We start from the raw sequence: 27,365 nt of genomic DNA on the forward strand, positions 1-27,365 counted from the left end.
AAATGATTTTGACTTTTTTTTACTAGTGATCAAAACAAAATAAATGAGAATAATGATAAAAACCATTTATTAATATGTAGCAATTTGTCAATAATAAATTCATGAGACTTGAAAACAGTTGTTAATAACTTTCAATAAACAAATTAATATAATGAAAGTTTTAATAAAATCATTGTATTGTAAACACAATTATATTTAACTTTAAAAATAACAATCACGTATCACAAAAGGCAAAAGAATATTAAATAAATAAATACATCATTTTCAAATATATATATAAAATGATAAATACATAGGCGAAGGCTAAACCCATAAACACATCTCTTAAACATAATATACATAAGAATAAGGATTCAATTTTGAAACTTAGTATAATAGAAGATATACCGAGAGATGGATTTAGCATATATAAGAAAAAAGGCATTTGTTGGCAATGAATACTGAGTTTTGACATAAAGTTAGACCTAAGAAATGTGGTATAACATGAACAGTGAATAGTAATTTAAATTGAAAGTAATACCCGTAATTTAGGTCATCTTGCAGTGAGACGTACATATCGTTGTTTAGAGACTCCAGAATAGTCCCGAATTAATAGTTTTTTTACCCCTTTGGGAGGGGCATCGTACACTCGGAGACCTATCTCCTTACTATGCCCATATTTTGACAACCAGTCAGCCACTTGGTTTCCTTCACGATAACTATGAGAGATTCGAACCTTCCAATTTCCCTCAATCAACTCAAGTATCGATTGAACAAGAGGAGTATAAAGATCATGTTTTTCCGCCCGTTTATTCAGAACACAGTCCACTGCATCAACACTATCAGACTCAATCCACAGCTGCGAAATCTTTTTCTCCTTAGCAAGCTTCAGGGCAGTCAGGACACCCCACAGTTCAGATTGCACACTAAAGTCATTAGACGTTGGATCTGATGATCTGACAGAAAAATAAGAGATTGCAGTGTCACACTTAAAATACACATGAAAATCAAAGTTACACTACAAACCCAAACACAATTTTTAAATTAACTTCATTTAAGAGTTACCCGAAACAGAATGTTCCAAGATTTAACGTGAAGCCAAAACACCAAGAACCTGTGTGATCACGGAAAACTCCACCACAGCTAGTAAGATGTTCTTCAAGCTTATAAGACCCATCTACATTAGCTTTAATCCATCCCACCTCAGGAAAGGACCACCCAACCCAGATCTTTTCATAGCAAGCCCCTGTTAATTGTCCAAAATGGTAAGCAATATCGCAAGAAATTGTGAAAACAATGTGGCTAGAATAGCCACAACTGCAATTATGCAGACTTCAAAATTCAGAAAATTGCAATAGCAGAATTACAAATTTAACCATGAGCAATAAATATCGTAAGAAATAGTGGACAAATGTGGAGACTTCAAAAATTCAGTGTGGTTACGTCAACAGCTTGCAGATCAAAACTTTATACCATGCCAGTAATAATACTTTTTTTGTTGATGTGGTTGTCTAGAAGCTCTCACATCAGTCATGGTTACGTCATCATTTAAATGTGCTGTCTGGATTGAACGAGCTGAACCTGTTTCAGTGTTCCTTCTTGTGGGATCCCTAGGCTTTTCTGCACCTGTGAATTTGCTAGCTCTAGAAGGCACATCATTGTGATTTATAAGCCCTGTACAGAATCCTTCAAGAGTCATGACGGTTTTCTTTGTTGGATTCGAACAAGCCAAACCTATTCGAGCATTTTTACTTGTCTGGTTAATTGAATTTTCAATGGCCTCAGGTTCAGATGCCTTAACTTGAGATGGACTGGTCTGGTGTGCATCTTGATTTATAAGCTGTGTTTGGAATTTTTTTGTATTAGTAGCATTTGTTGTAGTCTGTTTCATAGCACAATCTGAGATGAGTGATATGCAAGAACGCCCATGACAAGAAAGAATGCAAGCTAGGGAATCCACTGCGGCTTGTAGAACAGGAGAAAGAACATCCGTTGAATATGTCACCTGAAAAGAAACAAACACATCATGCAGATTAAAAAAAGGAACAGGCATTTACAAGATATAAATCTCTAAGTAAAGAAATACTGTCATACTTTGTATATAATTGCTGCTGTTAATAGCTCTCTCAAGTAGTTCATGTGAAAAGCATCGAATGCTGTTGACTCAAAATAAAGCCATCCATCTATGATTACTGTGATTATATTATCAGTACAATCCTTTGCATTATCAACATCAATCTCTTTGGAAAGCAAAAATAATGGAAATAGTCCAACAGTGGTACTGTCCCCTATGCACAAGCCCCGGTCGATGCTAGTAATCTCATCATATACAACAAAAGAGCAATCAAGAATTTTCTGTGAAGACAACTTATAATTCAAAGTATGACTATTCAAGCAAACACTATCGATACTTTTAGTGTTAACAAGAATCTTCTTTCCACTTCCGTAAGGAAAGAACAATTTCCCAACCATCGGGTACATCCCTGCTACCAAAACAGCTTGAAGTATACCAGGATCATAGGCATTAGAGCAATAATTTCTACTACTCCTATTAATAAGCCCATTCCTATATAGTTCCGCAGCTAAATTCTTCCGCATGACATCTAACTTGCTCATTGCACTTTGAGAAACAAAGTACTGAGAACAAAACCGTGATTCTAGACCCATTTTCTTTGAATTAACCCAGCATTGATATGCTGCTATTATAGAAAACTGATCACCACAACCCCCATACAACGAAGCAAGCTCAGATCTAGCAGCTGCAGCTCTCTTCTTTTCATCAGGTAAAATAGGAAGCACAAATAGATCTTTACACTTAGATGCACATGCAAGTGTTAAAGCTGGATCAAGGCAATTCATTAATATGGAAAAAATAAGCATCCTGCTCGTATATGGATGAACAGGAAGATAGCCAAACTTCTGCCCTAGCTCTGTCAGGTGTTCATCAACTGACAATGCCCCAATCTCCTGAAGAACTCTAGCAGCACTTCGAATAGACTCAAAACCAGGAGGATCTAATGTCTGACTCAAAAATTCTTCTATTTTACAGGTTGGATCAAACAACTTAACCTGTGAAAAAAAAAATAATGAGACGAATTTTTAATCGTGTTACTGTCTTAATTCATTCACATATATATTCTCTATTGCATATAATATGAAAATGTAAATATAACTGGGGAAAAAACATCATACAAAATGTACGAAGCACAAAAAAGATGTAGACAAAGCAAGAAAGTAAAAAACTTAACCATCTTGGTTCTTATTAAAGAGAGATTATTAAACAAATCCTTCACCAAAAAGCAGTAATAGAAATCATCAACAACCCATCGAGAGGACAAAGAAAAAAGTTGTACTCAAAAGGATTGGATGGCAGGTAAGGTGAAGGAGAATAATATTTGGGCATTCAATAATAGAATGGCACTGGAAGATACTCAAAGAGAAATCTTTCCCCTTAGCTCTCAAATGCCATAATTTTTCCACCAAAAAAAAGAATTCTATCTGAGGTTGGTTAGAAATCGATCATAACAATTCTAACAGGAGTCAGAGAACTATTAATAAAAAAAATGGGCAGAGTTATGATACGCTGCTCATTCTACCAGAAGTTTAATAAATAATAACTAAATATAACTCCTTCAGATAAAATAACTCAGCTGATTGGGATCACCTATACCATAGAATCATTGTGAATTCTCTGACGTAACATAAAAAGCTTTTATTTTCTTATTTTATATCTCAGTATCTTCGAGAGATTATAAAAAGCTTTATCCTCGTGGGATATAAGAATCACAAACTTTGACTTATCAATTAAGGAAGATGAAAACCTGCAAACACAGCTCCTCAATAGGCATTCTCTTAATTTCAGGATCCTGAAAATCTAACAAAGAATCTGCTTGAACTTTTGAATATAGATGATAACAAGCTCCAGGATGACAGCGACTGGCACATCCCTCTCTTTTCTTAGCACTAGCTTTTGAAATCCAAGATGATTGGAGAGTAAACAAATTTTTGCAAGGATCATAACTTTTTTCTTTGATAAGCCCAGTGTCGATAACATACACTAAATCATCCAGAGGGACAGCAGTTTCAGCAATATTGGTAGACAGAACAATTTTGCGACAACCATGGGGTGCGGGCATAAAAGCCTCATTCATCTCAGAGGCTAGAACCATTGAATGCAGAGATACCACCTTAAACTTTGATCTTTTATTGAAAAATGAGGATGAAAGCAATCTTTCACGTGTTCTAACTATCTCATCCCAGCCTGGAAGGAAAACAATGATGCTTCCATCTTTTGAATCAACACATATTTTTCTTAAAAGTTGTTCTATCAGAACAACATCAACATCTTTAAGGTTGGCTGTTGCAAGATATTTATCTAGTAAATTTTTCTCTTCTTTGACAGAAAAATCATTATTCATGTGCTTCTTCAGCAATTCAACAGCTACTGGCTGGTGTTCTTTCTCAGCTATCTCTAAAGCAGTTGTTCCATCTTTGGCCTTTAAATGGCAGTTAGCCCCTAATGATAAGAGCATGCACATATCACCCACTTTACCTTTTCCAGCAAACACCATTAATGGATTGAGGCCAGTTAATGAATGCTGATAATCAAAGACCTTTGGCCTAGCTTTACTATAAACAAGCTCTAATAGTGAGCACCAGGCATCATTAGACCAAGCCAAATGTATTGCTTCATCTAGAGACAGCTTTTCTACTTGACTAAGCCCATGGTTATCTGCACCTGATTTTACAATAGAAAGTACATCCTCCAAGTAGTAATTTTTTACCTAAAAACAGAGCAAGAGGATGTTATAGTCAAATGTGATAACTTAGGAGTTATTTAACAAAAGAATACTGTACACAGACCGGATACGTGAGCCCTGGAACATAGATAATTGGGCAGGCACCAAAATATTGAGAAAATCTTGTAGCATCAAAACTACCACTCATCAGTATCTGTAATACGATGCGGATGGAACACAAACGTTACAATGATTGATAAAAACGGTGCAAAAGAAACAGAATATATATACATATATGTGAACATACCAGACGTAGGTGGGGATTTGAAGGCAGGATTTCTCTGCATACAAGTTAAAAAAAATAAAAAACGTCAAAAGCCATTGTAAATTTATACACAGCATATCAAGGTTACTATAACAATATATTAGAGACTGTGGAACATAGGTAACAGGATAACTATCCAGAATCTGTACTATCACAGGGTCAACTAACTCATCCGGTAAAACCACAGTACGAGGCTGATTTCTCAAGGAAAGCCACCAGGCCAGTTCACACTCTTGCCAAAGCGCAAATTTTGACACATGATGTAAAAACTACAGGACACAAATATAAAAACAGAAGAAGATTCAAACAATAATCAATATTTGTGTATTCTTGAGTATTCACAATTTAAGTGGACTACTTTTAATGAACCTGAAAACATACTGAAAATTGGTTATAGTCTGATTGATGATGGACCAAGGTGAAATTTTTCCAGTTCGAGAGAGACATAGGAAATTAGTGGGAAAACTCACAATAAAAAGACCAAACATTTCTTTTGCAATCGAAGTTCTTAGTGAATTCATCCAATATCTTCATACTAACCATCAGAACGTTGTAATTTGCATTCGCAGATATCTCATAAAAGCTCAAAGGAAAGGATTGTTGTATGAGTACAAAGATACTAAAATTATAAGACCTTTGAAGATTGGGCTCATTGTAAGATTGAAAAGAGATCCACCAAAAGATAGTGTATTCATTGGAGGAAATATTGTCTCCTGGATGAGCAAGAGACAAAAATATTGTTGCCCAATCCAATGTAGAAGTTGAATATAGATCTATGGCCTTGATCACTTATATATATATATATATATATATTAAAAAACTACTTCAGTAATTAAAATTTTGACAGAACTCTCAAGGTTTGTTAGGAAAAAGGCAACAATAGAAGTTAAGAGTCAATTAGGAGGGGGTTGGACAGTTAACCGGGGTTAAAAGGGGTTATATTAGAAGTTAGGAGGTGGTTATAATGCCTACTGTGGGTTATCTCTTAAGGGGGAAAACATGTCTGAGGAGGGGGTTGAGTATTTTGTCCTGTCTAAAAGGAATTTCTTCCCATGGAAGTTGTTGAACATTTCTGTACCAACTTTTCTAATAAAAACACCATCTTACAAAGTTGGTATAACATTCGTGTGCATTTTTCTTAATATGAAAGAGGATTTTGGTTTCTTGCCAGTGAAGTTGAGTAGATGAAGTTCTATTGTGATAATCAGCCCTTCATATTACCTCCAATCATGTTTTTCATGAAAAGACCAAACATAGAAATTGATGGTCATTCTGTCAGTACAAGATTTATCAGCTAAAATGACCAGCTTGCAGACATTTTAAATAAGATAACTAGAAGGATGATGACAATGTTTTTAAGTTGCAAAATAACCAGAAAAAACTGCTACGTATTTGATGGCTAAACATGATCTTAATACCATGAAATCAAGAACTCAAATGAATCTTAGACTCTCAGGCTCAGAAGAGCAACTAAATATTAAATCAATAGGAATAGGTATTATCAACTTTTGGAAGTCCCATATCCACTATTGGTAAGGTCGGTTTAGAGTTTATAAGTGCGCACACCTTACCTTATAAGTTGATTTTGTGGGATTGAATTAGGCTTAAAGTTCACTCCTTAACATAGTATCATAGTCATGGTTTAGAGTCTATCCTAGCAAAATTTGTTGTTTTTTGGACATATTGTTTCACCCGTTATCAAACCGTTATCGTATCATCCATTAATATCTAGTCTCACACACAAGATGTATATACCTCAGGATGAGGAGGATGTATTGAAAGTCTCACACCAACTAGTAATAAAGCAAGTTTAGAGTATATAAGGGGGTGCAATGCTCACCTTACAAACTGATTTTGTGGAGTTGAATTAAGTTTAAAATTCATTTCTTAACATCAATGTTGGTAAGTTTCAAGGAACGAACACTGAAGAAAGAAAATAGAACAAGGCTAAAATCACAATGAGTATACTTGAAAAAAAGCCTAAAAACTAGTCGGAAATGAGATTGGTCTACATTGGATACAAAGATGCAAAACAGAACCTGGACAGAAACAGCTGGAAAACAACAGACTGACCCAAGGAGCTGGGCCTTCACCAGAGATGATCAGGCTAAGGTTTCTGGTTGAGGGCATGAAAATGGTGAGAACAGTACATGAAAAAGGAGGGGGTGCTAGAGGGAGCCGAAGATTACCACTAGAAAAATCTTTAAATATAATCAGGGACAAAATAAGTTTTATGCCCACTGAATCCATAGTGGCACAGATGGCCCTTAAATCACACAAACAACACCTTAGTGCTCAGAGATCAGAAAAGTGGCAGAGTGCCACAACAGTGCTCAACTCAACTATTACACATTATTAAATACTATTACTCTTATACATCGTTTGAAAATGTTCATAAATCTAGAGCAAACACCCCTTATGCAAATCATAATCCAAACTAATTAGACAATCAAATCGTGGAGATAATCTAAATTAATTTTGCAGTTCCAACACATCGTTAATGAAGGCAGACATGCTAATTTATTTTAGAAGTTAGTTAGCCATAAAACTATTGTGGAAATCCCCGTTATAATTATAGAAATAAGCATATAATTATGATTAAGATTATGTATATGTATGTATTAACAGGAATGCTTTTATATATTCCCACATCATATCTATATATTGTTCAACTCTTGGAAATTGTTAATTGTTATAATTAGAGAAGATATCTTTAGAATTTTCCTAATTAGAGAAAATAGATGTATAATCTTCTATTTTATTTTGTTTCCCTTAGTTTTCTTATTCCCTTTTTAACAGAATTAGATTGTTACAAATCGAGGATATGAGAATGTATTTTTCATCATTTAGAATAATAAAATCAGTCCTATTTCCTACTTGGTATCAGAGCTCCCAATCTTGGGGCTTCGTTCCGTTGTGCAGTCATGCTGCCGCCGCTGTCTGGCTGTCACCGTTGTCGTTGGTTGGGGACGTTGATAGGGAAGAAAGGTGCACCCAACACCGGCGACCACAATACTGAAAGTCGATGCAGGAGAGAAGCTCCCACGCGCTGTCACCGTCGCCAGCACGTGTAGCCCACGCGCCCACCTCCAGCGAGACCCACTAACCGATGTCGCCACAGACAGAGTCGCTAGAGCCTCTTGAGTCTATTCCTAGGGTCGATAACGACCTGTTTGGCCTATATTTGAGTAGATCTAAGTTTTAAGTTTTGCTCCTTTTCTTGGTGTGACCCACACATTGTCGTCGTCTCAGAAAAGGTCACCAGATACTCCTAATTGCGTTCTATGGGATGTCTGAAGTAAAAATTATTTCTTTGGGTCCTAATGACCTACCAAATATAAGGGGTACCTGTCGATTGGATGGTCGAAATTTCTTACAATGGAGCCAGTTTATTCGAAGGATTCTCAAGGGTCGTTCAAGACTTGATCACATAGATGGAGGAGAATCAGGACCAGAGGACACTCATTTTTCAATTTGGGACAATGAAGATTCATTAATTATGACTTGGATGTGGCAATCCATCATTCCTGAGATAAGTAGAAATTATATGTTTCATTCTTCTACAAAAGAAATATGGGATGATTTACAGAGTACTTTTTCATTAAAAAATGATCTTGCTGCTTACTATGACATTGAAAGCAGGATATTTAATAGAAAACAGGGCTCCCTTTCTGTATTAGAATATCACAGAATTGTGAATGGTCTTTGGATGAAATTCGATCAGAACCAAACAATAAAGATGTGTAAAATAGATGTTGCCGCACTTGCTGAATTCATTGAAAAGGGAAGAATCTTTAAATTTCTCCATGGCCTGAATCATGAGTACGACCCAATCTGGGTACAGATTTTTGGAAGAGAAAAATTGTCATCCGTATGAGAAGTTTTTTTTATGGTAAGAGGAGAAGAAACTCGGAGAACGGTCATGACAACTAGAAAGGGAGTTTATAACGGAACAAATGTTGGGGGAAATTCGTTTGAAAAAGGTACTCGTGGGGACTATTGTTCATACTGTAAAAGATTTGGACATACCAAGGAAACATGCTTCAAACTCCATGGAAGAAAGAATGTTCTCGAACGCATGGGAAATAACAAAGGGTTTACCCAAAGATAGGTAAATCATACTACCACAGAATAGGAAGCCACTAATCAATCTAGTCCTTCACCACCACTAAATCTTGATATGAAAGCTTATAAGGAGTAACTTGAGTGCTTGAAAGCAATGGTTGAATCAATGAGTAAGCCCCCTAAATCATGTACTCTGTCCATAAAAGGTAAGATTTGTTTCAATAGTGTTGGTCATGTGTCTCAAGGTATTCGGATCCTTGATTCGGGTGCAACTTATCATATAACACATTTTAGTGTGTCCTTCGACTCATGGTAAAAGAAATAAAGAACAATTTATTATAGTTGTGAATGGTCAGGGTATACCTATATGCTCTGGAAATATAATTTTGGACTCATCTATTGTATTGAAGGATGTTTTACATGTTCCTCGATTAGCTAATAGTCTTATCTCTGTGCAAAAACTCACAAAGGATTTAAATTGTTCAGTAACATTTTTTCCAACTTAGTGTGTTTTTCACAGGACCTTGCCACGGAAAAGACGATTTTAACTACTAAGGAGCAGAGTGGGATGTATTTTTTAGAGTTTGATAACCAAAGCTACACAAAAATCATCAGTCAACAAGCTACATCTGAGACGTGGGCAAATTCCCAAATATGGTTACATTATCACAAGCAGGCATCTTTCATTTACTCTTATCAAGTCCTTATTTCCCGATTTGTTTACCAAGGAGTCTATTGAGTCTTTTAATTGTGATATTTGTCAATTGTCAAAACACCATTGTGCATCTTATCTTATTAGTAATAAAAAGAGTATTTCTCCATTTGATTTAATTCACTCTGATGTTTGAGGTAGACATACCTTGTGAAAAATAAATCCGAAGTTTTTCAAATTTTTGTTAATTTTTCCGGTCTTGTCCAAAATCAATTTGGAAAAAATATCAAACGAATCAGGTCTGATAATGGTACTGAATATGTGAATCATGAATTTCTCAATTTTTTGTCTCATAATGGTATTGTTCATGAACTAATTTGTGTTAACACCCCTCAACAAAATGGGATTGCAGAAAGAAAGAAATATCATCATCTTGAAGTAACTAGAGCTCTTCTTTTTCAAATGTTTGTTCCAAAACATTATTGGGGAGAAGTTGTGTTAACTGTCACATATCTCATCAACAGGTTAGCCACTCGTATCTTAAATGGCATTAGTCCTATAAAGTCTCTATTGTCTTTTGTTACTTCTTCTTCCCTAATAACGAGTCTACCTAGTCGAGTCTTTGGATGTGTTGTTTTTGATAAATTAGATCCCAGAGCTCTTAAATGTGTCTTTATTGGGTATCCTTCTAATAAAAAAGGGTACAAATGCTATTATCCTCAGAGTCATCGTGTCTTTACCACCATGGATGTCACCTTTCATGAAACACAATCCTTTTATGTCAGTCCACCACTTCAGGGGGAGAAAGCACTTGACAAGGAGGTATGTAACACAATCCTTTTATGTCTCCTTCTTGTCATTACCATGTTTGTCTTTGCAGGATGTCCAAGACCTTAGCAATGAAGGTACCATAGTCCACAGTGAGGAAGAAGAGAAAGACATATTATTTGGCAAAAAATATGAAAGAAGAAAACAACCCACTTCGACTCTCGAGCAAGAAAAAATGTCTAATCCGAAGGTGAGGATCCCTAAAGATATCAATGACGAGGAGGTATGTATTACTGAGGATTTATCCATTGCATTGAGAAAGGAAAGAAGATCATGTGCTAAATATCCTATTTCTCAGTGTGTTTGCACTAACAATCTCTCTTAAGCACAGAAGTTTTATTGTTGCCATTGATGCCACAAAAATTCCTACCTCAATCCAAGAGGCCATGAAACTTGAACATTGGAATCAAGCCATGAAAGAAGAGATGAATGCATTAGAAAGAAATTCAACTTGGGAGATTGTTGATAAGCCAAGAGACAAGAAGGCAGTAGGGTGTTGATGGATATCCACAGTGAAACATAAGGTAGATGGAACAATAGAAAGATATAAAGCTAGATTGGTGGCAAAAGGATATACCCAAACATATGGGATTGACTATGAGGAGACATTTGCCCTAGTGGAAAAGATGAACACAGTTCGAGTTATTCTCGCTTTAGCTGCTCATTTTGGATGGAACTTACACCAGCTGGATGTGAAGAATGCCTTTCTTCATGGAAATCTGGAAGAGGAAGTGTACATGGAGATTCCCCTAAGTTTTGAAGTGAAAAATGAAAGAAACAAGGTATGCCTCCGGAAGAAAGCATTGTATGGTCTTAAGCAATCCCCTAGAGCATGGTTTGGAAGATTTACAAAAAGCAATAGTTTCCTTGGGTTACAGACAAAGCCAAGGAGATCATACTCTATTCATAAAGCACTCTTCTACAGGTAAACTCACTCTACTGCTTGTCTATGTGGATGATATGATTATTGCATGAGATGATGAAACAGAAAAATTGGCATTAAAAGATAAATTGACTGCCCAATTTGAAATGAAAGACTTACGAAAACTCAAATATTTTCTTAGAATAGAGGTTGCTTACTCCAAGAACGGAATTTTCGTCTCCCAAAGGAAATATGTACTAGATCTCCTCAAAGAAACAGAAAAGCTAGGATGTAGAACCGCAACAGTTCCTATAGAACAGAATCACAGAATTGGAAGTAAGGAAAGTGCTCCTGTAGAGAAGGCCCAATATCAGAGATTGGTGAAAAAATTGATCTATCTATCACACACAAGACCAAACATTGCTTATGCAGTTAGTTTAATGAGTCAATTTATGCATGATCCAAGAAAGAGACACATGCAAGCAATTGACAAAATTCTCCAATCCAGGAAAGGGGCTATTATTCAAAAGGGAAGACACATTGACTAAAAAGATATATATTGATGCTGACTATGCAGGTTCTAATAATGACAAAAAATCTATGTCTGGGTATTGTGTGTTTCTTGGAGATAGTCTGGTAACATGGAGAAGCAAAAAGCAAGATAGAGTATCTTGTTCTAGTGCAGAAGCTGAATTTCGAGCTCTTGCTCAAGGAATGTGTGAAGGACTCTCGATGAAAATCATTTTAGATGATCTTAAAGTCAAAGTGGATAACCTAATGCAACTACACTGTGACAATAAGTCTGCCATGAGCATAGCCCATAATCTAGTACAACATGACAGAACCAAACACATTGAGATTGACAGACATTTCATCAGAAATGATCTTGACAAAGGCTTTGTGATTACAACTCATGTCCTACAAAACTTCAAATAGCAAATATTTTTACAAAAAGGCTTCCTCTGAGTAGATTTCAAGATCTTGTAGGCAAGTTGGGAATGATTGATATTCATTTACCAACTTGAGGGAGAGTGTTGTAATTAGAGAAGATATCTTTAGAATCTTCCTAATTAGAAAAAATAGATGTATTATCTTCTATTTTATTTTGTTTTTCTAGTTTCCCTATTTCCCTTTTTAGGAGAATTAGATTGTTACACATAGAGGATATGAGAATGTATTTTTCATCATTCAAAATAATAAAATCAGTCCTATTTTTTACTTTAATTTTTCTTTAGATGATTATCCACTAGATGGTGTCTTTTCTAATGATGGTTATCTAAAAGGGGTTAAATGCCTTATATGAGTTAGTTTCGTTTTTTACTTTTTTTATTTTAGATTAATGGATTAGATCCATTTTTGTATGAGGCAACTATATGTTCATGTTATTATATTTGATTTAACTTTTTTATAGATGATTTTAAATATAAATCTTGATTGTCAATTTAAATAATTCATAATGACGTTGAATATGTATGTCATCACGTCCCACATTTTTGGAGATTATGTGCTTGTGTCCGTGCTTCTGATCAGTATGAAGAAGCAGATGTGTTCACATGCAGACATGAAGAAGTGTCAATAGCATTATTATCTACAGCAAATATCATTCTTGGATGAAGGAACAACCAGACGACTGTAATTTGAAGATTAATATGACATTGATTGTTATTTGTACTCAGTTTTAACAAAATGATTAGTTAAGAAAATGTTGAATAAGCAAGTCCTACAAACATTGATTTTATTTAGGAAGACAAGGGTACTTGACATTATTTTATAAGGTGATTTTATTACACGAAAGGATACAGAGTGAAAATGCTAAGAATAACTTGTGATGAACAAAACAATGAAAGGAAACAAGATCACAGCAACAAAAATTAATAGAATTTTTCAATAAATCAGAAATTAAGCATAAAGTGAAATTTTAAACAAAATTAGTAAGGAAAGGAAAGGAGATTTTCAATGAAATGCAGTAGAAGAAAGCATCAGCATCCGTGAACAGCATAAACTTTAATTGATTTGCCAGCTAGGATCTCCACATAATATGAACAGCTACAGCCTAATTTTACAACCAATTATATGCTGCAGAAATTATACTTTGATATTTAATGGAAAAACACTACAAAGTTATATGATAATTAGTCCCTTTCACCTGAGGATTGCCAACATGAGGTCTGAGTAGCTTTCCCTTTCGTGAATCTCATCCTGTACACCAAATGAAGGTCAAATAACATACCAATTTATTGCTAAAAAGGAAGACACGGCATATGGACAATTTATGCATGACTAATGAAGACCGGATAAATGAAGACAATTGAACTTCACATCACAAGTTTTTTAAGAGAACCTTCAACCTTTTCTTTATACATAACAATGTCATAATTTACATCTTCCTTTGATTTTGACTATCATTATAGCTGTGTAGTGGGCATCCGAAGGCATAAAATATAGGACAGCACTAGAATTTGTTTTCCACCCAGATAATAGTTAGAAGTAATGACATTTAGATTCCAATTGCTTTAAAGGCCTACCTATGTTTATAATTATTTAGGATTTAGCATAGATAGAAGCATAAACATTAATTATCTATTGAAGATTAAGCACCGTGTTGGAGCTCTAACAAATAATAATAAAGGTATAATCGATAAATTACCATAATTATGTGAGTAATATTAGAAATGCCACCCTGCACATGCTGTCTCTTCGAAAAATGGGAACTCGTAGAAGCCAAAGCCTTCAATAGAACTCCAGGAGTACAGAGCACAATTGATGAGTGCCTTCCACCTTCACTTTCAAACTGTACCTGGATAGTAGTTTAAAATGAGATGTGAAGTGTAAACATGAATATGGGAATCAATACTAAGAAAGAAGGTAATCAGTTCACTTGAAAAGAGAATGAATTTTATTATTATCATTCATATCTATTAGATTCTCCTTACCTCTATTTGTTACAATTTAATCTCCGAAAAAAGGAAAATAAGGAAATAATTTATTGAAAAATAATCTAGAAGAACCTACAAATATTTTCTCTAATTAGAAAGATTCTATGGATATTTCTCTAATTAAGAAGATTTTCCTCTAATTACAACACTCCCTCTCAAGTTGGTAAATGAATATCAATCATTCTCAACTTGCCTACTCCCAACTTGCCAACAAGATTTTGAAATCTATCCAGAGGGAGCCCTTTTGTAAAAATATCTACTATAAGAAGTTTAGTAGGAACATGAGTTGTAATCACAAAGAAGTCAAGTAACTAAGTAGTCCATTGATGGGAGTTGATCACTAGCTAAAACTTGATCATGAACATGATCAAAATATGAGTGTAAATGAAAGGAGAAGAAAGCATTAGTTAGCCTAACTGCCCTGACAATTAGGAAAGGCTGGAATGAGTCTGTATAAATAGATAGGCTTTGTTAGTTGTTGGGGGACTTTTAGACTGGGGGTAATCGGTACAGGAATTGTTAATCCTGTAGGGGGAGGTTAGGCTCTCATAGTGGCCTCATACTTGTATTCTTTCTGTTGATAATAAAAAGAGAGGTTATACAATGTTCTGTTAGTGCATTTGTGGTAATAGTTTGGGTTTCTTGATCAGAAACCTATCAGTAGACTTCTCAAAATTAGGACCATGTAAAACATATCAAGCTTTTTTGTTGATATCTTCTAAAGAATCAAGACCAAAGAAATTATTTAACTCTCCTACTACGGCACGAGCTTTTCCTATGTGAACAACCATATCGTGATTGGCTTGTTTGAGTACCATTTGAGTTGCATCAAAGAGACGTTGCACATCATTAGCAAAGATATCTTGTGCCATTTTTCAAAAAGAGGAGCACGTCTTGTAAGGTCTCAAAATTTTTAAGACCTCTGACAGATTGCCATAAGTCAGCCCATAATTGAAAATCAAGCTTTTGCCAGTGAGATTTCTCTTCATCAGGTACAATAGAAACACCTTGTTCAAGATGATTTTGGTATCCTTGACCAAGAAACCATAACTCCACAAAAGAAGACCAAGATAAATAGTTTTTCCAGATGAGTTTTGTAGAAATAATGGTAGGAGTGGCAGATAGAGAGTGTTCCAAAAAATAACCATTCCAAAGAAAACTGATGAAGGAAAAAAATGGCTTGAGAGTAAAAACCCTAGATATGAGCCACGGCCAACGAACCAGAAAAACAAGGACCACAACACACTCAAAAGACTGTGACGAGACGACCGACAGTAGTGTAGTGAGATTCTAGCACCGAGAAGGCAACACATGAGGAACATGCACCCGAGGCTAGTCAGAGAAAGGTGGCGCATCACGAAGCATGTGGAGGCAATTGAGGCGTTGACCACCAGGAATGAGTTGCACTTCTCGAGATGCACCTAACCTTGACTTCAAAAATAAAATGCAGCCGCAAACAGCAACGACGACAGCAACAAACAACAACGACGACGACAGCACCAGCGGCAACAGATTGCAGAAGGACAGCAATGCCAATGACAGACAGTGAAAACACAGTGGTCTAGCTCTGATACTATATTTACAAAGTACAATAGTGCAAAATACAAAAGGTTAGGAAACCTCTAAAACCTATCAGTTGAGTTTACCTACATAAGTATTAATAAATAATAAAGAACATTACATTTCAACACTATTCTTGAGCAAGTAAATGCATTTTCCAATGATAATCCCATCCTCATAAAGGATATAAATGTTACTCTTCAAATATCAAAAGGTGTTATGCAGGTGTCAATTGATGTTGCCTCTTTTAAGAAGACTCACTTTATCCCACCCTCTATACAAGAACTACCTCAATCCAACAAGTCTTACTTGCCTTCTTTTTTTTTTGCAGTTATCCCCTCAAGAGGAAAATCAACCTCACTCTCTAACAAATGGTCCAACTAAAGTTGTTTCATCTATTCTAGTTACATATGGACATTGAGCACAAGGAATTGATCCCTAAGTATTTTAATTGTTACATGGCATGACCTTCAAACACTTATACTACAAAGCCTAATAATGATAATCCATTTCATAATAGCATTTCTTCTACTTGAAACTATCATCATTATACGACATTTTGAGTTATTATGGTCTAGCTTCATATTTCCCCTTTGTTTCTCTATATTCCAAAAAGTTTTCACAAAGCAATTCATCATCCTAGATGGCAACAAGCCATGATTGTTGAAATGAAACCTCTAGATCATAATGATACATACATTGGAGTTTATTCTTCTTCATTCTGGCAAGAAACCAATTGGTTATAGATTAGTTTATGCCATTAAAGTTGGGTCCAAAGATGAAGTTCATTGTTTAAAAGCCATATTGGTGGCTAAGGAATACACTCAAATGCCTTATCTCATATGACCAAAACCACTACTTCTTTCTATTCCTTGTGATGGCTGACACTGGAACTTGCACCAACTAGATATAAATAGTCTTTCTTCACAGCAAGCTACACAAGGAGATTTTCATAGAGCAAATTTTTAAGCTCGTTACTCAATTCAATAATGCTCATAGGGGTGAATTTTGCCCAAAACCTTTAATTAACTGCATTAAGAAAAACCTGCTCTATTCAAAAATTCATTCCAAAATGTAGAATATTTTTTCCTAAAGGTTAGATTAGAAAACAATCTTTTTCAAAACCAGGAATCAAGTTTAACCTGTAAATCACAGTTATAGTCTATGACAACCATAAAACAATCAGGAATGTGTAGAGAAAGGTTATACTTCTTTAATTTATTAATGACAAACTCTCAATACACTTCATTGAAAAGATTCAATAAAAATTATGCGTGCATCATCTGAGCTCAAAAACACTGGCCTAATAATAACAATGTCCACAGATCAAACAAAAACTCAAATCCGAAACAGAAAAGTAAACCATATACTAATACTAACAAAGATAAAATAAATAGAAGTACCTTGTATCCCACATCGTTTCCAATAACCTCTCCTCTCTCACTGGAGATTCTCTTAGAAACTAGAGAGACAAACACAGGACACCTTATAATTATAATAGAACAGGGAAACTGTGAAAATTATGGGTGCAAAATTTACACACCTGAAATTGCTGATACAGATTGCAGCTGAGTGCAAATTATTTTGCAGACCTCACCCTTACCCCACATGTGATCCAATATATATTGCGGGACCTGAATTATTTTTCATTATAAATTTAGCGGGTCATTTCAAAAAGAAAAATATTATACAAAGCATAGAATGTTTATTAAAATATCATTTATCCTCTCTCTGTATTTTAAATACATACGCACACACATACATATATATATATATATATAAATATGTACATATATTAGTAATACAATCTTGAATGATATGATTTATCCTCTCTCTTTTAAATATATATATATATATATATATATATATATAGACACACATACACACATACATACACATATACATGTGTGTGTATATATATACGTATGAATATGTATGTATAAATATGTATTTATATATGTGTGTGTATATGTGTATATACATATATACATATATGTATATACACACATATGTAGATATGTATATATATATATATGTATATATATTAGTAATACAATCTTGAATGAAATCACTTTTAGGAGTAATTCTTCATCAAGAGATTCGTGGAAATTTTTCTCGAACGAGAACATTTTTTCATATCTATCTTCACCTGTTACCTATTTTAGAAAGAATATTCAACAATCAAAAATAACATTAATATAAATTGTATATCATAAATCTAACATAATTTATACATTTAAAATTATTCACTTATAACATTTTAAATATAAGATAATTTATATATTCATGAGTATTTATTTATCATATGAAGAACAAATACAACACACAAAGTGCAAATAATATGACATAAACAAAGGAATATGGCATTTAAAAATTATAGGACCCGAAACAGCTATAATATGAAATATTCAAAGGTTAATGTCAAAATTATGCTGCTTATTATGTGTTTTAGGATTTTTGTAACCTTAATATAATTTTAGTCGTTATTTACAGGTGTATTTGGCTACTAAAACTAGGATTATATATTTATAAACAATCCCATAATTACACCGATTTGATTCCTTAGAATTAATTAACTTTATATTTCCAAAAAGAAACAGACCCATGTATGTATTGGTCCAATCGCCTCATTATTAAAATTCAGGCGAAATATATTATTCTTTCTAAACTTGAGATGGTACTGAGCTCCTGATCTTTGGACGTCTCTAACCCGTGTCTATCAACCCTAAAACGCAGCCTCCATTAACGCACCCCCTTGAACATATTGCAGCCTTCATTATTCTATCGCTCTAATCACTATGCCAGCCTTTATTGCTGGAAAACCCACTTATATGGCTGAGATCATGAATTCTGGAACGGAATTTGGGAACAAATCCCAAACTGCTGGAGAATTGGGAACCCACCTATATATGTCCAACTCAGGAACGTGCTCTCTAACATATTCTGATAAGTTTCCATTTTCTTTTGGTCTTAATGCTTCAGATACATCTTTTTTCTCACCATTGGATGCTAGACTTTGGAGTCACTGACCATATGACCCCACTACCCAAATACCTCATATTCTCCATGTTCTAGCAACAAGAAAACTTCAACAGAAAATGGAAGTCTTATAATAACAGCAGGACAAGGAATCATCCAAATAAGCCCATCCCTAACCTTAAAAAGTCTCCTTCATGTCCCTCAATTGTCCACTAGTCTGATTTATGTACAAAAACTCACAAGATCTTTCATGTAATGTTTTTCATAGCAATTCTTTTATTTTACAAGAGAAGAACTCAAGGAGGACGACTAGACACACAAGAGAATGGAAAGACTAGAAAATGGAAAGACCTTTAGTACATGGAGGACCCCAATCAGCCTATCTATAGACACTCCCTCATATCTGAATCCACCACGACCAGTAAAGAGAAAGCTTAACTATACCATTGCTGGCTGAAACATCCTAAACACAAGTGCATTAATTTGTCCATTAGTAACAAAAGGTGTCTTGTCCCTTTTTATCGTATTATCTTATTCATATTGATGGGGTCCCTCCAATATCTATAATATCATAGGTGCTAAATGTTTTATAACCATTATAGAAGATTGTACCCGGGTGACTTGGGTTTTCCTATTGAAACACAAATTTAATTGGACCCAACAACACTCGTGACCCTTTTGTTTCACCATGGTTCCCATTGTAGACTAGAAACGAAGGAGATAAACAAAGTCGATGGCGCTAGCACCACTAGACTTGCTTAATGTGTGGTTTGACTGCTATTGTAAGATACATATACATGTGAATGAATCAGTAAAGAAATCACTGAATTCTCTTAGACTTTCCTTCATACTTTCAAGTGTCAAGTATAATTATTTATTGATATATCACCTGTTAGGCTAGTATGACGTGTTAATTTATAAATATTTAAGTCCACACCAAGAAAAAAAAAACTCCATAACAAAAGACCATGAATAATGTGGTATTTGTGATGGTTAATTCAAGATTGAACAAGAAGGATATTAGAAAACCAAATGAATATATCATTGATGATCTTGCTTCTGATGATGAATGGATTGTGGAAGAGAATGAAGCAAATCCAACTTTCGATAGTTTGGACAAAGACATCTTAGCTCAAATTGGAGAAGATGCTAATGGTGTAGTTGCTGCACCTTTAGATGATTTGGAGATTCCACCAATTGCTAATAATAATGATCATGGAGGGGATGGCATTAATGAATATAAAGATAGTACGGAGGAGTATGAACCGCTTATAATATTAACAATTTCCTGTGATAGTTTTATTAAGTGTTCCAACAAGCCCAATAGAGATTAACACAAAAAGGTCTATTTTAGTTTTCTTTGATATTTACTCCTAAGCGATTTAAGACTATTAGATGTATCAAAACAAGTAATGTTCTGATCTCAAGTTCGTTAAGATAACATCATTAGGATCAATCACTAGATCCAATTTATTGTTTGCTTTCGAACCACTTTTCCGATAATCTCAAGAACATAGGTTTGCCTTTGAAACCTCATTTTCGTTCTCACGGGACGATTTAACATCATTAGGATCAATCACTAGATCCAATTTATTGTTTGCTTTCAAACCACTTTTCCATTAATCTCAAGAACTTAGGTTTGTCTTTGAAACCTCATTTTCGTTCTCATGGGACAATTGGTAATCGAAGCATTAAGAATCCATGAATTTCTTAGTTATTTTATTTAAGAGTAATGTTATGAACTGTGGACCTATTTTTAGTTGTGTTATATGTTAAATCTTACCACATATATTAATTTTAATGCATGCTCATGTCTATAAATATAATTTTTCATATATTTGTAACTCTTATGAGTCAACTTATGATCCTTCAATTACGATTTTTTATCCCTCTCCCATTCAAGTTTAACATTACTTTAAAATAGCAAACTCCTTAGTACAATACAAAAATTGTGACTTTCGAATTTTGCTGAAACCCTCCCCCCTCTCGTGAATATAATTATTCATATACTCGTTACTCTTATGAGTCAAGTTACAATTTTTTATTCCCCTCTCATTCCTCATAGGATCCTTGAGTTTGAAAAAATTGCTCTAGAATAGCAAACTCCTTAGTACAAAACAAAAATGATGATTTATGTATTTTATGGCCCCCTTCCCCTCAAACCAAAAAACGAAATGCAATGCCATCATGATTGCCCCAAGAGGAGGAATGCTAGTTAGGAACTGTTTTAGCTAGTTCAAGGGAATCAAATTAATATTAGGAGGGGAAAGACACTTAACAGTTTGAAAGAAAGGGAAAACATCAAGGACAAGCATTATTCTTCCTTCTTGCATTTCAAGCTCATCCAACCAATAAAAAACATTTTTCTTTTCTCTTTTCATCTTGGGCTCAAGCCAGTGTTCAGATTTTTTTTCATTTATAAAAAGAGCATGTTATAATATATATATATATATGTGTGTGTGTGTGTGTGTGTGTGTGAGAGAAACTGAGGGTTCATATAATAAGGTAACTGAAGTGCACCAATCAAAAAAATAAAAAGTAAAAGCATTATATAGAATCATTCACAAACTTCTATAAATGTAGTTGTACAACATCCAGAGCATAATAAGCACAAGGCAAATACCTGAGTAGTCTTTCCACAACCAGTCTCACCACATATCATAACTACCTGCTTTGAAAAATGTTAAAATAAGATAGAAAAACCAAAAGATATGCAAGCATGAGAGTTGTGTTGACAAGAAGTTGCATGTTCAAAAATATTATTACATCATCAAGGAATTAAATTAACCTGGTGAGATTCAACAGTTGATGTAATCATGTCCTTGAAAGATGTGATTGGAAGCTTAGATCTCTTTTCGTTGATCTACATCAATAGAAAGTACACTACTCATTCAGTATGATGGCATGTAAAGCCTACATATGATAGCAAATAATATGATTGAAGCCGACCAACAAAATACATATACAAGGTCTATGCAATGCAAAGATAGGAAAAAAATGAACCAGTTTCAATTTAAAGGAATCCTTCGTTCCTTCAGAAAGAATCTCCAGTCTCTTAGTAATTTCAACTTTGCTCATACAAGGCCTCCTGAAAACATCATCTTCCTTTTCTTCTGTTCTATCAGTAGTGTCACCAAATGCTTCAATCATCGTTCGCCAGAGTTCCCCATCGCCAGGAGGATATTGCTCAAGTAAATCTGCTAATACACGCTTTGACTGTCCAGAAAATGTGAAAAAAGGAAGATTCTCTAACATAGCAGTGGTGTAAATATTCTTTTCAGTTTCCTGCACAGATGTTTTCTGCCTCATCCCACTCCTACACATGCATTAGTAAAAATCTAATTTCTAACATGATCAAAAATGAAATTTCATATGCAGTTTTATGAGTGCAGTTAGAAATTACCCTGAATTTTCCACTCTAAATCCCATTTCCTGGGATAATTGCACTGCAAAACATTTTTCAGAAGACAAGCTGGCTTCAAATTTGTTTACTGCAGACAAAGTTAATATTCGGTGAATGTATAACAAGTACAATCGGCCTATTCCAAACAAACTTATATAGCTGTTAGGCCTAAAACTCACATTTGCAAAAGAGGGAAAACAACAAAAGGCTTATTTTGCACAAAATGTGCGGTGGGTGATTGTGCAGTGGGGCCAAAAGGAAGAGAGAGGAAATGGGTATATAAAGTGGGTACTCAATAGAAGGGGTTAATTATTCTAGAATTTTAGGTGGTAATTTTGAGAAGAGGATGGTTTTTCTCGTCATCTAGATGTTTTTACTATCTTATTACGCCATATTTCTAAGGCAGCTTTCGCCTATTCATAGAACTGTTTCCTTGTTTGATTCCTCTAATTTCCTTATATAGATGAATGTTACTCTGATAAGTGATACATATCAGTACCAGGTTAGCTATTTTCTCTTGTTTCATACCTTGGAATCCTATCATCAGCTATATAATCATCCTCTAAACATTTCACAAGTGAACAAGCGAGAAAGATTCAAATATAACAGTAAACAAAAATGCATGCTTAATTCACCAAGCATGTTAAGAAACAGACCACTGAAACATACTAACTGCTTTTCTCAAAAAAAACAAATGCTGCCCACACAATATTTTTATGTGAAACCTTTCACCTTTTGATGTTGAAAATTTTTCCGATGTCTGGGAAATCCGAATCCTTGTTGATTCATCAATAATGGGATTTTGGTGTCGTGATGCCACTGTCTCCTTTCTATTCTGCATTTACACCAGCCTAACCATATTAATCAAAAATGAAGTGGACATAGATGAAATAGGCCTAAACACAATACTCAGGCTGAGCACAAATGTCCCAGTACCGGAGTTGACTGTTCAGGAAATGTGATGCAAGGATGACAACCCGACACCCTGGTGGTAGCAACCTCCTTTTTGGAAATCGGATCCATCCGAACCCCTTTGGGTTCAATAACAATGAAATTCTGATGTTGAGCTGACTCTGGCTCTCGCTCAACTTTCTTTTCAGATTGTTTCAGCTTATCAATCTGAATCAAAAACAGGGCAGAAGTATTTTCTCACACAATCAACCAAGTAAAAGTGATAATTGAAGTCTTAAAACTGAAAGAGCTGTTCCCCAATACCTGATCTGATTCATCTGAACAAGTGACATGAGAAAGATTCTCTACCAAGGTAGTATTGTCAACTTCCTCTCTGGTCTTACGCACACATACTCTCTGTTTAATCCCATTCCTAAACAAAATGAGAAGAAAATTTTCGAAACCAAATAAAACACATTTATTTGAAACTAATTCCATTTCACACATGAATCAAAGAAACTAATAGAAATTAATTTTATAATGCACAACTTCATTTAGCACTCACCAAGAAAGAGTATATATAAAACCTCTTTCTCTGCAAAAGTTATACACTAAATCATCTTCTTGACCAGTCAATTTATTTTCAAAAGTGTACACTGCAAAAAAAAAGTCCCAATCATTTTAAATGTCCATGAGTCCTATTAAGTAGACAAAAACACTTTTTATCCAAATCAACAACATAGAGCATTAGACAAACACACTTCACAACGGAAGTTTGACAACAGAAAACTAAATGATCTGCCTCACTTCATTTCAATCAAAAAACCCAGACCAAGCTCTAGATGGTTACTTGGGTCAGAGAGAGACAAACGTAATTTACAAACTAGACCATACTCCCCTACCAGGATAGTGAAATGACCAACAATGAATAGTAGTGATAGTAAGGAAGAATCAAACCATACTAATCTTTGCCATGGGTAAAGTGTCATTGTAATCAAGGCCAAAAATTTCAATACCCATCCCTTGGCCACTAACCAAGTTTTAAGTAGATCAATTTCAATACCATGTTTATACCACTTCATTCCCACTAATGAGAGAGACAACTATATTTCTTCCCATGACAATGATTGAAGTCTTAACAAAATTGGTAGAGTTCTTAAAGTGGGTGGTGGGAGTGAGACAGTATGAGCAAAATGAAAACTATATTTGTTGGGACATTTGTGTTCTATAGTTACATAACCCTAGGAATAAGTTCTAAATGATAACAAACAAGAACATATTTTTTTCAAAAGATCATTAACAGTTATCTTATTTTGTAACACAGTTATCATTTCATTTCCCTCTCCCTATAAGTCTTACCATCTGAATCTCAAAAATTATAAACATATTAAATTCAAACAAATCGTCAATGTAAATTTAGCCAGAAACAATTTTCCATCTCATTAATGTAAACCTACTCAAAGAAAACAGTTTTGAAAAAAAAAATCCATTAACTACAAAACGACCTCTCCAGAAGAAAAGCACAGATTACATAATCAGATTTGCTTAATGAGACAGAAAATCCACACAAACAATTCAAGGGGATTCCACATTATTATCACCTTCATCGTTTGAAGCTGCAAATTTTTCTAATGTTTGGGAAATCCAGATTTTATTCAATTCACAAATATCTGCATTCTCACCACACGCCTCTGACTCCTCTCTGTTCTTCCTTTTCCTGGACAGGACGGCCTGAATCTAAACAAGATGGATGCAGAGCCTCAGAGACAATGAGAAAACTATATACAAATACAACAAAAATATAATAAAGAAAGCAAATCCAAAAAAGCCATGTCCCAATACATGATTTGAGGCTTCGTTATTCACTTTGAAAGCAATTATTTTCTGCTCACCTGCAGTCCTACACAAACAAAGACCCAAAGTAATAAACAGCAAAAACGTAAAACAGAACAAAACACATTAAACTATAACCTACTCCTTTCCAGACCTGATAGTATAAATAATTCATACATAATGAGAAAGGAAATTTCATGAGCTGCATTTAGTACTCACCCACAGAATCTTACACCTAACTCCATGAGGTGGCATAACCGGTCCACTACCTTGCGCTCTTCACTAGACAAGTTACCATGGAACACATAAGCTGCATACAAAATGCTGACTGTAAATGACAATATACAACATAATATAATATATGTATATATATAATCCATACATGCAAAATAGAAAAATCATCGTACAAACACTACTCTCAGATAAAATACATACACTGCAAGCAATATTATAACCCTTGAAACGAATAGTACTACATACTCACCACACAACTAACAAAAATAGAGTAATACATGCGTACGCGCGCACACCAAATACACACACAAATAAGTCAAACAAACGCACAAAACTAAGAATAACAATATATATACAACGCAAGCAATCTCGTCACCCTTGAGAATAATGGTACAACACACAAAAAAATGCAAGCAATTTAAGGTCCTCCAAAAGAATATAGGACAACACCCTTAAATGAAGATTGATACTAATTAAATTTCTTACAAACTTGAGTCAAGTGATGGAGTAAAGACGAGATTGAAATAAATTAAAATAAAATAAAAACATAGTTGACCTTGATCGTTGGAGGCTATAAATTCTTTCAGAATTTTCAAATACTTTTCCCGGAGAACTTCGGAGTTTTCGTCGATGAAGGATTCGGGAATGTCAAATTGGCATGACGGCTCGGCCTCATCGGTGTTTGCCATATCAAAAACCCTAATCCACACGAAAAAGAAGGCGCGTGAAGCAGAGACAATAGCAGAAAGAATGAACACACTCAATGCACGCACACTATGCAGCAGAGGAAGTAAGAGTCATCTTATAAAACTACCAAAAAATACAACAAAGAAAACATAAGACTAATTATATGTGAGAAAAGGAAATGTAAGACCGACCTCAACTTGTCCCGGTGGTAGTTGTGGCTGCGTCTCGCTGACGCGGTGGCGGCAACCTGAACTGGTCGCGGTGGTTATGGATGGTAGCTACTGCGCGGTAGCGGCAATGCGTGAAGTGGGAGGACGCGTGGCGGCGTCGTGGTGGCCCCGTAATAATGGTCGTGGTCTGCGTCGAAGCAACAGCGAAGATTATTTTCTAGGGTTAGGTTTACGTCAGCGGTTACACTTGCCAGAAGCAGCGAGCTCACATAATAAATATGATAAATCCGATGGAAGTCTTTCATCTTTTGTTTGGTTGGGTTTTAGGGAGGGAACTATGAATTTAGAGAGTAATAAATGAATTAAAATAATGTGATTTGTACTGATAGAATAATAATAAATTTGAATAAAGAAATATATTTTAACACTGATTTAATTGAATTAATAAAAAAATATTGGTAATATTAGAAGCGTCCTAGATATATTTTTTTTAAATATAAATATTTTTTATTGATAAAACATTAGTTAAAAAGAAATACTTCTTAATAGGATTTATAATGTGAAGTTGTGTCCATGCGTATTTCTGCATGTCATTCTATAAGGTTTAAAATAAAATTTTGTTTATTTAAGATTGTTAATATATTTTCAAATAGTTAATTTCAATTTTGTGTATATGTACTTCAAATTAGAAGCGTGACGTGATCAATTATTTCAAAAATTAGTTTGTCTCGATCAGTTTGAGATTATTTATGGTTATTTGTTTATATTTGATTTTTACATGTGAATGTTGATAAACTAGGATACATTATTTTAGTCAAATTGCTTCATGTTATAATTATTTTGAACTAAATGCATTACTTTTTAAGTGTGGATCAAGTTGGTTGATATTATATATTTATTGAAATTTTAAAAAGTTCAATCATTTTCGACGTCTTTATTTTTTTAGTTTCAAATTCGTTTCTTAATTATTATTTTTGATGTCTTAATTAAATCTTTAGTTTTGACAAATTGATGTAATTGGACTTCTGTCCTTAAATAGGCTAAATGACGTTACAAAAAAAGTTAACGTGACATGTTAATATTGTTTTTTAAAATAACGTGACAAGTTGTTAAACACATGGATTTTGGTAATTTTAAAATTAAAGAAATTGGGAAAATTCAATTAAATACATTTGTTCTAAGAATTAGGGAGAGTTTAGGGTTCATTCACATACATTTTTTC

At 34.4% G+C, this 27,365-nt stretch overlaps 1 protein-coding gene across 9 annotated transcripts; it reads right to left on the bottom strand.

Annotated features, from left to right (window-relative positions):
• Positions 1-407: 407 nt before the first annotated feature.
• LOC108342813 (DExH-box ATP-dependent RNA helicase DExH6) lies at positions 408-26,459 on the bottom strand. Of its 9 annotated transcripts, none has more exons than XM_017580627.2 (24): positions 26,165-26,455; positions 25,843-25,985; positions 25,272-25,362; positions 25,062-25,119; positions 24,821-24,956; positions 23,785-23,875; positions 23,544-23,652; positions 23,265-23,447; positions 23,061-23,163; positions 22,329-22,371; positions 21,929-22,241; positions 21,714-21,788; positions 21,549-21,593; positions 17,490-17,580; positions 17,350-17,408; positions 14,098-14,247; positions 13,597-13,649; positions 5,026-5,059; positions 4,843-4,932; positions 3,801-4,763; positions 2,074-3,048; positions 1,453-1,984; positions 1,045-1,225; positions 408-935 (listed from the first exon to the last, which is right to left on the bottom strand). In XM_017580627.2, the coding sequence occupies exons 2-24, from the start codon at positions 25,973-25,975 to the stop codon at positions 533-535; spliced, it is 4,911 nt and encodes a 1,636-aa protein (XP_017436116.1). In that variant the 5' UTR covers positions 25,976-25,985; positions 26,165-26,455; the 3' UTR covers positions 408-532. The 9 variants fall into 9 exon arrangements, 8 of the variants coding, with proteins under 8 accessions (XP_017436116.1, XP_052734722.1, XP_017436115.1 ...); XM_052878762.1 differs by having other exon boundaries at positions 22,329-22,416; positions 24,902-24,956; positions 26,165-26,454; XM_017580626.2 differs by having other exon boundaries at positions 22,329-22,416; positions 26,165-26,454.
• Between the last annotated feature and the right edge of the window lie 906 nt (positions 26,460-27,365).

This window comes from Vigna angularis, chromosome 6 (assembly GCF_016808095.1).
Source record: "Vigna angularis cultivar LongXiaoDou No.4 chromosome 6, ASM1680809v1, whole genome shotgun sequence".
Classification (NCBI taxonomy): Eukaryota; Viridiplantae; Streptophyta; class Magnoliopsida; order Fabales; family Fabaceae; genus Vigna; species Vigna angularis.